The 16806-nt window shown below is 46.9% G+C and overlaps 1 protein-coding gene across 1 annotated transcript; it reads right to left on the minus strand.

Moving 5' to 3' along the window:
* Positions 1 to 230: 230 nt before the first annotated feature.
* LOC104331737 (endoplasmic reticulum aminopeptidase 1) lies at positions 231 to 15900 on the minus strand. The gene is made up of 18 exons (XM_075411077.1): positions 15413 to 15900; positions 15128 to 15266; positions 13787 to 13921; positions 13092 to 13212; positions 12579 to 12733; positions 12005 to 12118; positions 11141 to 11272; positions 10479 to 10610; positions 10253 to 10336; positions 9672 to 9829; positions 8773 to 8852; positions 8306 to 8489; positions 6820 to 6976; positions 6545 to 6729; positions 5659 to 5820; positions 4636 to 4776; positions 4445 to 4526; positions 231 to 2573 (listed from the first exon to the last, which is right to left on the minus strand). Exons 1-18 carry the CDS (start codon positions 15898 to 15900, stop codon positions 2427 to 2429), a joined length of 2796 nt encoding a protein of 931 aa, XP_075267192.1. The 3' UTR covers positions 231 to 2426.
* Positions 15901 to 16806: the final 906 nt, after the last annotated feature.

Here is a 16806-nt window from a genome sequence, read left to right on the forward strand (position 1 = left end):
TCCCTTCTGAACTCTGTGATCCCAGAGGTGCCACCGCTGTCGCTGATGGGCTTGGCCTTGGCCAGCAGCAGGTCCATCTTGGAGGTGGCTGGCGCTGGCTGGCACTGGCTGTGTTGGACACAGGGAAAGCTTCTGGCAGCTTCTCACAGCAGCCACCCCTGCAGCCGCCCCCCAGCCCTGGCCACGCAAACCCAATACAGAAATGGACGTGCAAAACGAGCAAGTGAAGTTCTTCATCTAGAACCACACAAACAAATTTTATTTTTTGTTCAGTTGCTCTTTCAGCTCTGAAAACATTTTAAAGCAAGTCAAAATACCTTTAACAACAGAAAATGCAGCAGTGATGCACAGCCTGCTCAGAATTCCTGTTAACGAGTGAAGAGGCACCAGATGCCTCAGGCGCAGAAGGATGTGGCGAGGGAAAGGAACGCATTTTCTACAACGTTGTCATGGAGCTTTTTGCCCTCAGTAGCAGAACTCAGCCCTTCCGCAGGCTGATGAACCAGGTTTCAACTTCTCGGGCAGGCATCATTTCTACTCAAGAGAAGAGCAAGCAAGGCACAGAGAAAATCTTACGATTAGCTCCAGATCAGGTGTTTTTCCTTAAGTATCTTTGTTAACGACTCTGGCCACCTCAGCACATCAGCGAGGAAACTGAGACAGGTCAGAACCGCAGGGGAAATGAACCCTGCAGAATCGTGTCAAGGACCTGGTTGTAAGAGCAAAGAAATCACTTGCATTTAAGCACATCTGGTGGTAATTAGACAGTTTTGTTGGGTGTCTTTTTTTTTTTAAAGTTTAGTACAGAACTAAAAGTTTTCTGCAGGTAAACAGAGCAGGCCATTCACAGCTGCCTGTTGAAAAAAAAAGCCCTCCACCAAAAGAAAAAGCAACCCACCCCCAAGATTTCAGGTTAGCTTTCTTAAGTAACTCTCCCTGCCGAGCACACGATATTAATAGTGTCCTTAGAGCCGTTAGCTTCCAGTTCTTACCATTGCCCTACACGTCAGACGTAAAGACCATTATGAACGACTGACTGTCCTTTTAACTGCCAGCGAGTGCATGTGACAACAGCTGCCTTTCAATTAGGTGAAAAACAGATAATTAAAATCAAAAATTCCTGCTGAAACAAACTGATGGTTCATCATCTGAAGTAAAATTCGCTGACTTTTTTTTTTTTGCACACAGAATGTGTGCACTCCTTTCCGGGACGTCAGCTAAAAGCCAGGGGTGTTTCCAGCGCAGGCAAGGTATCCGCCCCGGCAGCCACGGAGCCGGGCAGGGCACGGGGCCGGGTGGCACCAAGGCCACCGCAGCGCAGCCGGGTCTCGGCATCTCCCCGCGCAGCGCCCGCGCCGCCACCACGACCTCCAGGCCTGAGGGGCTGCGGTGGAGCTTGCACAGACACAGGCCTTGTCATTTTTACTTTGACAGACACAATTAGGGGACTGGAGCATCTCTCCTACGAGGAGAGGCTGAGGGAGCTGGGCTTGTTCAGCCTGGAGAAGAGAAGGCTGAGAGGGGACCTTATAAATGCCTACAAATATCTGCAGGGTGGGGGTCAGGAGGATGGGGCCAAGCTCTTTCCAGTGGTGCCCAGCGACAGGACAAGGGGCAATGGGCACAAACTGAAGCAGAGGAAGCTCCAGCTGAACACGAGGAAGAACTTCTTCCCTCTGAGGGTGACGGAGCACTGGAACAGGCTGCCCAGGGAGGCTGTGGAGTCTCCTTCTCTGGAGATATTCCAGACCCACCTGGACAAGGTCCTGTGCAGCCTGCTGTAGGTGACCCTGCTTGGGCAGGGGGTTGGGCTGGGTGACCCACAGAGTTCCCTTCCAACCCCTACTATTCTGTGATTCTGTGATTCTGTGATTCTGTGATTCTGTGATTCTGTAATTGTAATTAGCTGATACTTGGGGGTTTTTTATTTAATTAGGTGATGCTTGATCTGAGGTACGTTTGTAAAAATGACTGTCCTGGGAGCGTAAAGCATCAGGGTGAAGACACAGGCAGAGGGCTGCACTCAGAGCTACTTCAGTATTCAGTAGAGCTGCCAGTTGTCACCCGTGTGGGAAGGACACCAAAGGGTCAGCGTCTGCGGGTGGAAAAGTTTCTCTTAGTGGTCTCCCAGCACCTCCTGCTCGTTCAGAAGCAATCAGATCTCGTCGCCAGCCTCCCCTGCGCCCCGGGTCTCTGCACAACGTTCCTTTTCTCTTAGAAGCATCACCTGGTGAAAGAGGTCCATTCCCAGCAAACCACAACCACGATGGAGGAAAACACGAAAAACACTGAGCAGCAAGATCAGCCGGCCTCACAGCTCCTTCCAAAGTAATTTGTACAAGCGAGACGTCCCTCCAGCCCGGAATTTTCACAGCTTTTCAACGCTTTACAGTTGTTTCTGACAAACGTACCCAAGGTGCCTTGATTTACAGATGGTTGTTTTGCAGCCATGTTTTGACCTTCTCAAGATTTCTGTCCATCCATTGGATATTGTCTTCGATGTTTTCCACAGCTTGCTGGACACAGCGAAGCTGAGCGCTTTTTTCCTCCAGGGAACCGAAGAATCCTTTCACCTGTTGACACAAATGTGAAAGAGCGGTTGAAGAGGCAGGAATGTCTCTCAGCAGCACAGGAGGACCAGCAAGGCATCCATGACCCTCGAACGCAGCACCTTCCACCCCCTTCCCCAACTCCCTCCACCCCAAGAACAGTCTTTTTAAAAGAACAGTTTCATAGTGGCTGGATGTCAGAAGCTGAGGAAGATTATGTTTCAAATCAGACTACAAAAAACGCAGCTGAAGGAGCCGTCACGTCGTGACACCCGTCCGGTTCCTGCTGACTCAGCAGAGCCCCGCGGCCGCCCGAGCTGCAGCAGGGCGGGACGGCGGCGTTCCAGTGTGGATGTCAGCGGGAAAAGGAGGAGAAGGAGCATCCCCTGCTCTGCCCGATGGCCGCTCTGCCTCGCAATACGCCTTCCCGCTGACGTCCCCGGCTGCAGCCACAACGGGCGTTCCTGCCGACACCATCCACGGGCCGGGACAGACGCCGGACCCTGCGGCTGCGTTACCGCTCAGCAAGGGTCCCCCGCATCTGGCTGCAGCCCGCCTGGAGGAGCAGCATCGCCCAAGTGTTGATGGTGAAACACCTCAGGAAGTTTTCCCTACCTGGGGGTTTCTGTGCCCCCTTCTAGCTTTCTAAAAAAGCCCTGCTCCAGCTCCCCCAGGGCCTAGGAAGCCTCTGCTCTCATCCCTGAAGCGCTTGGCCATGCAGCCACTGGAAACCTGAAGGCTGCTTCTGCTCCTGGAATTGGCTGCATTCCCCCTGGTGCTGGAACTGCTGGCAGCTGCCTTTCTCGCTTTCTTTTTCCCCTTTTTTTTTTTGAAGGCACTCCTGATCACAGGGATCTCATCACGGAAACTTAGTACAGCCTCAGACTGGAGCTGGCGTTAAGAGAGACGGACGCTTTCAGAAGATGCAGTGACTGTACATCCTGTACCAATTAAACACATCGTTTGCTGAGAATTTGCTTTGATGAGCACGATACACAATGCAAACACTTCCACAAAGTACGAGAAAGACGCGGACAGGATAGAAGGAAGGGAGCTGCTGGGGTTTCCCTCCCCACCTCACACTGACTCGGTGTCCAGGCTCGCCCACAAGCCCCACGACCCCCAAGGGAGAAGCAGCCACATCTCTGGGTAGGATTTCACATCCCTGCAGTCCCTGGCACTGGCCACGACACGGCCATTCACACACTGCGACAGTCCACTCAGATTTAAAATGAAGACTGAGACTATATTCTATATTCTTTCATTTTCTATTTAATATTGTTGCATTACTTACGCCTGTGCTTTGCCCTAAAGCAGAAAATTTTAAACTGGCAACAAAAAGTAGCAGCTTCTGAAGATGGTGTTAGGAATGCCATTAAATCTGCATGTGGACCAGTTTTTTGGGGTTTTTTACTATTGACAGAGATTGTGGAATGAGTAGACAAACTTGTTATCATGTACGACACCAGGAGCACAGAGATTTCTCCCCAGAATAGGAGATGCAGAACAGCGAGATGATTTCTCCCTGTTCTTCAGCATTTTTCATGTGCCTGCTCCGCGAAAAGACCTGCTATTTTTTTCCCTCACTGCTTTCCAGAGTGGGTAGAAAATATTAACAGAGGCAGGTAAGCCACGTCTGCTTTGGCAGACAACCACTGATCCTCTGCCTCCAAGCTCACCGCTTAAGCAGAGAACGCCCTTCTCCTGGCCACTGGCTTAATGCTGGCCCTCGAGTGATCGAACTCGTCACCGCTGTCATTGTTTTCAAGGAGCAGGCAGGGTATTACGCTGGTGCTTCACAACTGGCCAGGCTTTCACCACGTTGAGATTGAATCCAAATTTTCATGTCAGTTATACTACAGCGATTTGTTAAACCCAGGGTCTGAATGGCTTACCTGTGCAAGCTGTGACCTTGTCGAGTACCGACTTGTCACTCCAGTGACAATGCTCGCTACCGAACTCGAACCAAGTTCAAATCTGCCAAAAAGAATCACCCACACTCAGAAAATGTCCATTTCTGTAGAAAGCAGAGTTTTAGAGTACAATTGGCTAGAGAGAGAGACGTAAAGCCACTTATGTTCCTTACTTTTCTACAACTTTCTCCCAATTTTCTTTTAAAAACGTCCAAGCTAGATGATGGCCAGATGGGTTTTTGCCAACATGTACAATAATATGTGGAAGATCCTGAGTTCTTACGATGTCACCACGCAGACCTTCATCCATCAGCCTGAGAATTGATAACAGAAATGGAAGTTGCTTAGGCCAGTAGATAAAGCTGACAAATCACTATACCCTTAGCACGTGGTACTGGGGTTGAGAGTTCACAGCCCTAAAGGTCCTGACACATCGTTTCTGCCGGGTCACTTCCAGCTTTTCACGACGCGCTCCTCGGCCACATCCATGTGCCCCATTTCTGTTACTTCCACAATTCCAGTTACGTGGCAGACCTGTATTCTGAATATTCAGGACAAAAACAAGGCTACATTTCGCTCCTACTCAGAATTTCCAGGCTAACAACGAGCCTCACTCCTCCCTCTCTAATAAAGGTTTTTGTTCTACGCTGCCAGTGGGAAATTCAGGCCTGCAAGTGCTGCTCGTGCCGAAGGCGTCCAAACAGCACTGCCATGGCAGGAATGAAAAAGAACAGAACGAAACAGCAGCAGCGTGTCTGCAGCAGTGTCTGAACGCAGTTAAATCAGTGTCCCGTGCTGTCACCCCCACCAACAGGCAGAAGCCACGGAACGTGCGGTTTGAAGCCTGAAAACCTCAGAGGTGCTCAGCCCTCCTAACAGCAGGAAACCGCTGATTTTTACGAGAGATGTACAGCAGGTGTACCTATAGCCAAAGTAACTACAAAGGTAAATAAAGATGTGTCTGTCAGGCAGAGATAAGGTATCTGAACAGCTGTTTTATTGTATTTCGCCCCAATTTGCTCGTGCAAATTCTGAGCGCGTTGACTCCCAGCCCCAAAGCACAGCAACGAGAAGGTCCAGGCAGTTCCTCCCACCGTGTTAAAAAGCGGTGACACAAGGCTCTGAATAATTCTGTTTCCTTTTTCAACGTTCCTGAACCTTCCCCAAACGCATCTCTGCTCTGTGTAACTACTCACCACTGAAGTTTGTCCTTACTCCCGCTGAGGCTGAGAGCTAATTCAATGTTCTGCCTCTCCACGCTGAACGCGTGCAGTCTGTATTTACTGAGGAGGAAATCCCAGCCTTCGGATGTTTGTGCCCCAACGGCATACACCGCTGTCTTCACATCTGCTGGCAAGCTACGACAAACCAAACACCAGGTTACTCTCCACATCACACTGAGGAATACAGGCAGGAACACAACCCTGCCACCACCACACGTCAATGGGCACAGCAGACAACTCGTTACAAAACACCGGTCCCTTCGGGGCGTTAGAAAGTGATTCCTGTGGCCGGGAAGAAACTCAGATATCTCAGGCTGTATCTCAGTATTGTTCCTGCCTTGGAAATGGCTTCCAGGAATTCTGGACTCTCTGTTCATTTCTTTTTTTCTTCTTTATTTTTGTATATTCCTCCCATGGCTATGCCCAGTCAGATACCGATAACGGTCTTCTTTGGCCTGCCCAGAACAATCTCTCAGAGATTTTCTGGAAGGTGTTTTAGAGAGTTCTTGTGTCATGACGAGAAACAAAAATTAGGTGAAGTCCATGAACAGTAGTCACCTATTTTCACAGCGGGTACAGGTCTATCTTCAGACGTATAAATGAGGGAATACATGGTATTTTCACTTTTCAGAACATCTTTAACCACCCAAGCTGTGGAGTACCACGATGTATGTGCTAGTTTGGGCCCGTATCGTGCACCAAACTGAGAAGGCACTGGGAAGCTGAAGTATAAGATACAAAACTAAGAAGGTCCAACTTCAGAGTGCAGAAAGGACTCAAGTTTAACTGTTTTCATAAATTATCTCTAGTGTAGTTAAACAGAGTATCAGAAAAAAACAGTAATAGTTACAGAACAGACCTCAAGGTTCCGTTGGACTGCTGCCACTCTCTAAAATACGCTCGGGCTCTGTCGAGGCACGGCTGGTACCTGTGCACGCAGGCAAACAGCAGCAGCGAGTGCCGAAGCAATCTCTCGGACACGGAGCCTTCATCACTCCAGGACTGCTTGTCAATCAGGTCTTTAAATAGGTTGACTATATACTCCTAAAATAAGGTAACAACAAAGATGTGTTTTAAAGTGCGTTTTACAGGGTACAGGCAGAGTTAGAAAGTTTTAGATACTTAAAATGTTACCTTTAAGTGTTTTTCTGTACCATCCACATCCCTCCTCTCTATAAGCCTGTATATAGGAATCAGCTCGCTCATACCCTGGAGTACAGGCATGATTTGTCTTTCATGTTTCAGGTACAAAGTTAAATCAAAAGCTTTGGAAATCGACAGTTTTTTTATTCTAAGGAAGTAGAAGAGAGGGAATAAAACAAGTTAGAATTAAACCTAAAAGGCAAACTTGAAAGCAAAATCCAAGCCAAATGTTTTTCAGAAAACGGTACAAACAGGAAAGCCTTAAGGGTATTTCCAAATCCCTCTTCACTTTGCTTTTTGAAGCGAAATGTGGCTGAGCAGCTACATAGGCTATGAAACCTAATATTTAACCTTTGAACTAAGAAATGGAGTAGAAGAGAATGATTAAGAAAGATTCATTTCTTCCCCCCATCTCTCCTGTGGCAAGGTGACCCCAGCACAGCCTCTCCCTCTTGCTCTCTCCCCACTACTGCTTTTGCTCCACAAACCACACACACACAGAAGAAGTCCAATGACTGAGCTCATTTCCTCCTGGGCAGCACCCTTCCAGCTCGACCTGCAGGTATTTAGCCTGTGGTAAACCTCAAAGCTACAACCCCAACTGCTTCTTCGCTGTCTTTACCTGACTTTGCAAACTGTCTTCTGTCTCTGGCAGGACATATCTCAAAAATTTCTTCCAAGAGCAAACAGAGGAAACTCAAGACATCTTTTCTCACTCTCCTTGTTTGTTTTTTCATCCTTCTGCAAAACCTTTTTTCCGCTTCCTTTCCAGTCAGCTCCGTGCACACATTCTCACTTTGTCCTTATCCACCTGCCTCTTCTGCCTCAAAACACAAGCGTGTTCTAGTCACCCACCATAAACTGAACCCTGCTAAACCCAGTTTGCTCTCTGTCCCTTCCTCCTTTGCTAAGTTCCTTGAACGTGCTGAGCAACCTTTCTTCACGCTCCTCTTTTCTCTTCAAATCAGAAAGACTTCTCTTCTGCTGTCCAGATTATAATCTTGACCAGCCCTGCTGGCATCGCCCTGTGAGCTGCCACCTCAAACTCATACAGTATTAACCCTCCCCCAGCCCCACCACCCCACTTTCGTAACGCATGCATAGAGCTATGGCTAATCACGACCGTAACCCCGTCACACCTTTACCACTGTAGCAGCCTTGTCTGTAGCTGGCAGACAGCACCAGTGCCTTTCCTGGTGCAAAACCACTATCCCAGGCCCCCCTTCACGCTGGCATCCTTCCATCAGAATGCCTTTTTGAACACGACACCTTTCACTAGATAGGCTAAATACATAAATCCTCTGCAGTCAAGAGAAATCCCAGGTTTACACTTCTGTAAGCAAGAAAAGAATACGCTCTCAGTCTGTTTAACAGATCTAACGAATGCTACCTGCGTTACCAACACTTCCTTCCTCAGCAGCGTGTACCCATAAATACCGAGTTTGTGTTTTTGCCAGGCTTGGACAGAAGGCCTTACCTCACAAGCTGGAATACGTTGTTAATGAGACTGGCTCTGTCGTTGCTGCTAATCACTGTATGGTTCTCTTTCAACAGGTTAATCAGGTGATCCCATCCATCATCTTCGTAGTGCACAATGTAATACCCATTCATGTCCACGTTGAATTTAATCCACTCCACCTTTTCCGGAAGGATAATGACATCTGGAAACAAAAATGGAACTCCTTTTCTTCTCAGTGATTCAAATATATCCTAGTACTACACCCAATAATACTGCTGCTCTCATTTCAGTGATTTAAACAACACAGTAACACTGTTTCTGAATATATTGAGAAATTGTTATAGCGATACTATTGAGCTGACAGAAATTTGCTTCTCTGGTACTAGCAGTTCCAGTTCCCCGTTCTGGAAAAAACCCTGCAAACCCAAAAGGCTTGCAAACAAACTTTGATTAAATTAATTGCCTAATTAATCAAAAGAAATTACCTGCTTTAGTTGTCATCAAAAATCTCTGAACAGTGTGAGATTTACTGGTGATGTAGGTTAGTGGGATGTGCCACAAGTACCTATTGCAAAACAGAAGTGCTGTGTTTAATGAAAGAACTTTGCAAAAGCTTCTCCAACTTGTCCCGGTCTAACCATGGAGTAACACCTTCTGCTGGCGCAGTGACAGCGATGGACAGGCCGCACGCACACCTCCGACACCTGCGCAGAGCCAGACGCATCTGCCCAGCTTCGGTTCAGTTTGCTCAGGGGACCACTGGCAACGAAGCCGCAACAATATGGAGAAGAGGAGGCTGAAGGGAGACCTCATCGGTCTCTACACCTACCTGGAAGGAGGTTGTAGTGAGGTGGGGGTTGGTCTCTTCTCCCAGGTAACCAGCGATAGGACGAGAGGCAATGGCCTCAAGCTGCGTCAGGGGACGTTTAGATTGCATATTTGGAAAAATTTCTTTACTGAAGGAGTGTTCAGGCCTTGGACCAGGCTGCCCAGGGCAGTGGTGGGGTCCCCATCCCTGGAGGGGTTCAAAAACCGTGTGGATGTGGCACTTGGGGCCATGGTTTCATGGTTTAGCAGGCGTTGGTGGTGTTGGGTTGATGGTTGGACTTTTCCAACCTTAATGATTCTATGGTTCTATGATACGAACTCCAGTTCCAGCAGCGCGTTCCCAGCGCAGGCTCACCCCAATGCCCAGCACCACGGCTCTGCAGCTACCAGGACCGAGGTCCAGCAACACGAGTATGGCTGCGCAGGGAGCAACGCAGAGCCAAACAGCTCGGGGAGCACTCCCTAACAAAGTGCAGCAGAAGCTGTCGCTGTACATCAGCCTTTGCCCTACGAAAGCATTTTGGTTTGTGTGCCGAGATCACCCCTTTCTGTTTACCCCATGGACGAAGTAGAATCCTCTCCCGTCACATAGCGATCCTGCTGCAGGTGGACGTTCTTCCCTCTCACCGTGACAGTTACCAGGGGAAAACCTTTCTGCAGCGTCCAAGTGTCCATCATTGCCCGCACATCAAAAGTCTCTCCTTTAGTCCAATGCTGGGTTTTAGCGAGGGAAAAATGAGAGAGGTAAGAAGAGGAGGAAGATGGGACTGCACCGACAGTGAAACGGAAACAGGTACCCAAGAACTCTCAAAGCTGCGGGGTACTCATAAGCTCTACATAGACATGTTTAGACTGGATAGCATGACATCTCCACACGGTTTCCTTGTAGACATTTTCATATCGTTAATGACATCTCTTTAAGGACTGCTGTTTTTCAGCCCTGGGATTTCTGCCCCGTCTCAGAGAGAACAGACTTCCAGTGGAAATGAGGAAACTTACACTCTCCCTAGAACCATGCCCAAGTGTCAAAGAATGCTTTGGACTGTGCACCTATCAATGACATGGAATAGTAACATGAGAGGGCACAGATAAGTGTCAAACTCCTAAATACTGATGGGTAGAAAACTAGATGCTTACTGCATTTGAAGATGACTGTTCGCTTCTTCTGCAAAAACCATCACCTTGTAGTTCATTTTTATCACTACCTACTGCGGGGCAAATCTGGAAGGGGGAAAAAAAGTTTTGGTTATGTCTCTTTGATTTCGTAAGTACTGGTCACAGTCTTCAGTAATGTATTAGAGAACCACATTATTCATGAAAAGTTACGAAATTTGAAAAAAATTAGAGAATAAGGAATACTTGCATTTGTCATGCTGTTCCACAAATCTTCATTTTTTGTGTTCTGGTAGCTGTATTTCTGCAGGTACTGGACAAGTCTAGCTTTAAAGATGTCAGCAGTCAGGTAGTCGCTCAGCATATTTAATATACAAGATCCCTGAAAAAAAAGAGCGACAAAGTGTTTACAAACTACTCCTTAGCTGGCAAGATGCTTGTTTCAGAAAAATTTCAGCGTGCCGATTATCTGCGTAGCAGTTCACTTTTGTATGTCTTTCTGATTAAAAAATAATCGTGTTTTATGTACATTGAAACAGGACTTGCGTGATTTGTGGTCATCACTCTTAAAAATATCACTGATAGAGTAAGTTATGTTATCATTTTTTTAATTACTATGCAAGCCAGTACCATATAATGCTCCATTGAAAAACACTCCCTGGGTTAAGAACCTAAAAAAATGGTTAAATTGATACACAACAGATACATGAAGTGAAGGCTTCCTCATTTTAGAAACGGAAAAGGCAATGGCCATTTGAATCTGCTCAGGAGTTTTGGATAAGGAATTATTAAAGTCATGACATGGTTAGCACCATGTGTCAGGGACATCTTCTATGTAGCAGCGAAATCAGTAAAATACAATTTTGTGTTGCAAGCAGTACAACTGAAATCAATAGCAGTTACATATTTTACCTTCTCATAAGAAACTTCATCAAACATTTCTAAAATTTGAGCTGGATCTTCCACAGGAGTAGATACGGGATGTGATGAATTTAATGCGTCCACTTCCATGGCATCAAAACATCTCCTTAAGAAATAGTCTTCCTAATAGGAGGCAAACCCAAATATTACTAATAAATTTTGCTCAGTGACCCCTGAATCCCTATGCGTTCACTCTTCAGTCCATTCCACATGATCTTTACATCACTCAAAGAAAACAAAACATAACTTTCTTTTTATTCCAGAGCATAAAACAACCCAAACCAGTAACACAGCCATGTGAGTTCTAGTGTTCTAAACGAATGTAAATAGCCGAGCTGGTGAGACTTCAAAAAGACACATGCACATTCCTACAGTTTCATGACAGAGCGATCAGTAACCATAAAACAAATCTAAACAAGAAAAAGGTGAATTTCTCTATTATCATGCCACCGTAGTGCTATGGCAAAATTCTGCTCAGATGCATTGTTTGTCTCACTTTGGTAGAAAATTTCATAATTAGTCCTCTGATAAAGCTAGTGGATGGATTTTAGTGTTTTCAAGTCTGACCCTATTTGATGAAATAAGATAAAATACTTTCTTTACATTTTTGGAAGTCTAAATGTGTTTAAAATAAGGATACACTTTCACTGCAACCATTAACTCCCATCATCAGTTCCTGAAAATATTTACATATAGCTAAATCAACATTCCTACCCTTCAGAGTCAACATCAGATAATCCTATCAAACAGAAATTTAAAAGTGGTTCACAGCACAAATCTGCTTGATCTTTATCCTTACTAATCAGTGGATTCAGAAGTCAGTAATAAAATAAAAATACAGTAACAGCTGCTTACAACTCTCAGTTCTGGATGGGTAACGCTGACCGACACAAACTCCATGAACTTTGCAAATCCTTCATTTAACCACAGATCATTCCACCACTCCATGGTAACGAGGTTGCCAAACCACTGAGGGGAGGGAAAAAAAGAGCTTCTGAAATCAAATACACAATCTATCACAAAAGCTGCTACTGGGCTGTATGAAACTGCATTTATAGTATGTTATTGATCTCTAGGGAACCTTTTTTTAGCGATACAGCCTGCTCTGACCTCTTCCCATTGCATTCTCATTTTAATGGTAACATGCTAAAACACTGTCTTCCACTCATGTTCCAAGAAACCTTGTAAAGAAACCACATTTGGCAGGAGAGCCACATATGAAAGAGTAAACCTTTACATTCCTATTTTGGTGGCCTGCAATTAATTTCAAGGGCTGACAAAGGTGCAAAGGCCCCGCAGCGTTTGAGCTGCTGAACTGAACAGCTTTACGACCACAGGTCTCCGTGTCTGCGCAGCCTGCCACAACTCCATCCACCTTGACCCCTTTGCAGGGGGCTGTTCAAACTCCTTATTCTCCCCCAAATCTCACCTGATGAGCCAGCTCATGGGCTATCACCACAGTAATCCAAAGTTTGGAAAATGCTGAGGACTTTTGAGGGTCATACAGCAAAGCAGATTCCCGGTATGTGGTCAGTCCCCAGTTTTCCATAGCACCAGACTGAAAATCAGGAATAGCTGCTAAATCTAGGAAAAAAAATATTAAAATAGTACCAGTATAGTTTTACTCAGTAATGAACTCGCTCGGCCACTTGTCCCACTTCATGACAGCTCCCACACAGGCACATGTATCCCACATACTTCTAAGGGCTCTCTTAATTGTAGCTGCAAAAACATACTTGAAGAAAAAGCTCTGTACAGAAGACAAGGATCTTCATTTCCAGTGGAGCTTTGCAATCTGTCCTTAAGCTCTGCGAAGCAGCCACTTTAAAAGCCCGTGAGCCACGCCTAGCTCTGTCTCAGTACTCTGAATTACTGATTTTGTGCTGTTTTACTGTCTGCGCTAAATAACTTAATGTATTTGAGAAAATTATTAAGCGCTTACCTTGTTTAGGTAAGGGGTACGGAATGCTGAAGTAATCCTCATAGAAGTCTAGAAGTTTCACTGCTGCATCCAAGGCATAATGAGCTTGGTCGATCTTGTCTGGCACCGTGTACACAGAAACCTACAGCAGGCGAGCAGGCAGCACCTCAACACCCGCACCGAAAGCTTCCAGAAGTTGTTCTTTATCACGGTCACTTCAGTGACCACAAAGACGGACACTACAGCACAACGCTAACACTTGTCATACAAGAATTATTAACACATTTGCAGGAAAATATTATCAGGATTAGGAATAGAAGTTTAAAAACTTACCCACCAGAACCAGTACGCCCCTACAAAGACTTCTACTATTTCCATCCCTACCATGTTAGAGTCATTCCACCAACACAGGTTTATTTTAGTGCTGAGATTCTCCATAAAACTGCATTCCATTTGCTTTTAACTACATAATCTTACACAAAACAATGTTGCCAATGCATATAATTATATAAAAAGCCCATTACCAAAAACTTTTGAAATTAATAAAGCTTGCAATGCAAGCTAATCATGCGACTACAAAACCAGTTTCTTTCTCTCCTTTCGTTCCCGTAAAACGTCAAGATATATAAATCTGGTGATTTAAGGAAAAAGTAAACCGTTACATGTCCATACAGACTTAAAACCAAAAAAGCTCTTAGAAAATGAGACAGAGTTACCTTAACTCCATGGCTGGTTATTTTGCTGATGGATTTAAAATCCGAAACAATAAAGGCCACGAGGTACGTACTCATCTTGACAGTAGTTTCAAAATGGTCCTCAACAAGCCAGGGAGTTATATTCACAGACTTCACCTAAAAAATGAGCACAAACACTTGTGATTCTTCTCCATTTAAAGACACTACGCTTTAAAGATACTGCATTTTGAAGATATTACATTCCATTGCAAAGATACACCCAAAAGAAGTCATTTTCTTGCCCACTCTTCCCACAGAGAGAACTAAAACACACAAATGTCTATATACAGGCACTTCATAAGTGTCACTTAATACTACTTTGGTAAAACTAGAAAAACAGAAACACTGTTCACTGCTTCAGTTTTCCTCAGTGTCTGCCAGCACACCGATCAAATGAATCTCACACAATTTTAGCTCATTAGCAGCTGTATAAATCTCAACAGCTGTGGCTGCACATGAGAGAAGTGAACTCCTCCAAATCGTGATTCAGCTACCTCAGATATCTGGTTTAGCACAAAAGGAGTCGCGTGCTGGAGGTATCTGCTCACCCCTCTTGGTTACAGAGAGCCTTAGCTAACTAACTTAGACCTGAAACACGTTTATCCATGCTGAACTGTAACACTGGCACCCACTCCTTATTTGTTATTTTATCCATTTCTCTGCAAAAGAACTGATTTTTTAAGCTGACTTTCACTTTTGAAAGGTATCTGGGGTGAGTGGGGGTGTCCCTCATTTATAAGTGTGAGTTTCCTTGCAAACCAGCAACTGATAGTACAGTATGAAGAACCTTTTACACCCAAAGCAAGATCAAATGTACAAAACGTAGTTAACCCTATATATGCCTACATATTTATAATAGCAAACAATATTTGTAGCTACTACGTGTACTTTCACTCATATATTTTTTTTTAAGTCCAAAGTATTTTTTTTTCCTCCCAGAGATGGTCCTGCTTATCTGACAATTACGTTAATATGCATGAATAGTGTATTTATTCATACATATTTCACCATCAGTCTTAAAATCTGAGATCACCATGGAAGGCATTTTGTGAGTGAAACAAGGATTATGGAGACTACATTGCGCTGATCGTTCTCACACCTCTGCTGAGAAGCAGGAACCCACGCAACGCGTGGTTTTCTTCATTCATTTTAACCTTGCATCAAGGCTACCAGCAGCGGGTACCACACTCTCATAAAAGAGCTGAGGTGACATTCAGGCCACCATAACCAGCAACAGCAACTGCCTGGATATTCCACTCTCCTTTCACCTTCTCCTTTCAAAGACCATCAGGCAACGGCGCATCGTTACGCGTATCCACCTACGATCGGCATATTGGACAGCGCAAGGTGCTTCGGCTCCCTCCTGATCCTGACCGAGAAGCTGGCTTTGAAGGCTGGCTCGTCGAAGCAGGGGAAGGCCATTCGCGCCGCTGTCGGCTCGAACTGCGTCGCTGCGAGCACCCTGCGCGGGGGAAAAACAACAGGTTTTGGTCACGCACCTTCGCACACACAGCGTGCACCCCCACGATGCGTGAAAACAGAGCAATTTCACGTTTAGCAAATGACCGCCGGTGCGACTGAAGAGCTCTGCAAGCCAGAAAGGATTACCTGAGCTCTCCCCCACGGGTCCGGTAGCTGCTTTTATACAAGCCGTGGAAGGACTCGGAGAGATTCCCGCGGTACTGGATGCGGAGGGTGTAGCGGAGCCCGGTCCGCAGCGGCTGGGTGGGGAGCAGGGCCAGCTGCTCGAGGGCCTGATGCTCCAGAACCCGCACCCCCCGCGCCTCCATGGCGTCCCCGCCCTCGATGGTGGCCCCGTCGATGAGCAGCCTCTTGCTGTGCAGGACGACGGCGCGGGTCTGCCGGGTGACCGCCACCTCGATGGCGACCGTCCCGGCGAAGTTGAGGGTGGTGAGGTTAGGGTGGACGAGGAGGTGGTAGCGCAGCGGGACGACGTCCGTGGGCAGCCGCACCGCGCCCCACGGGAACTCCGCGTCGCCACTGCCAATCGCCCGGGACACGCTCAGCAGCCCCAGCAGCACGGCCACCGCCGCTACGAGACCTGGGGACGGCCAGGACCGGGGCTCCGCTGCCATCTTCCCTGCAAAAGTGAAAGGGAAACGCAAAGTGAAAGTGAAAGCGTCCGGTGGGCTGGGGTGTTGTCCCCAGAGCAGGCGTGTTTAGCGGGCGTGCGACACGCCAACACAGACACAGGGCAGAGGAATTGTCTTTATTGCACTTTTGGGAGGGTTTGGGGGCGAGGTGATAACCGCACAGAGCCAGCACCCGGCGTTGCGGAGCCACGGGGACCACAGCTCCCACGAAAACAAGGAAATCGCTGATGAAGCTCCGATTGGCTCATCGAGTTATACGCTCATCTTAAAGGCATCGCGTTATCACTCATCTTAAAGGCACACTCCTTCTTTATTTACCTTCGCACGCTGCAGGGGGGAGCGCAGCCTTTTCGGTTCCGAACGGAGTCGGTGGTCGCGATCTCCCCCTGCCGCCTTTACCTTTGTCCCAGTTACCCTATTTGTTAACTTCACGCCGCTTCGGCAGTCGTCCAGCTTTCAGTGCCTTCCGGGCTTTGTGTTCCCCTCTCACCAGCCTGCTGGCTCCCCTCCAAGGGCGTAATTGTTAGCAAGGCATGTGTATTTTATGCAAAATAGTCAGGCCTAAATTAAACAGCGTCACTACGACCCGAGCCTCTCTGCCCGGTATCGGGGGAAGAGGGGGGGAGTGCTCTGCACCCCATGTCCAGGCAGCCCCCAGCCCCAGCCCCGGCCCCAGCGAGGGTTGGTGCAGCACTGCAGCTCGGTTACAGACGGGGCCAGAGGTGCTGGATATCGCGACATCCACGCGTGTGTGGGTTCGGGGCGGTGTCTCCACGGATCGGCCAGATGTTAGCTAGGAGAATGTTTGTTAAAGCTTCCGTGCTGGAGTGCAATTCCTTTCTCTTAATAGAGGAATAAAAGTCAAGAAAGCCCTTAACATGATTTAGG

Source organism: Opisthocomus hoazin, chromosome Z (assembly GCF_030867145.1).
Source record: "Opisthocomus hoazin isolate bOpiHoa1 chromosome Z, bOpiHoa1.hap1, whole genome shotgun sequence".
NCBI classification, from domain to species: domain Eukaryota; kingdom Metazoa; phylum Chordata; class Aves; order Opisthocomiformes; family Opisthocomidae; genus Opisthocomus; species Opisthocomus hoazin.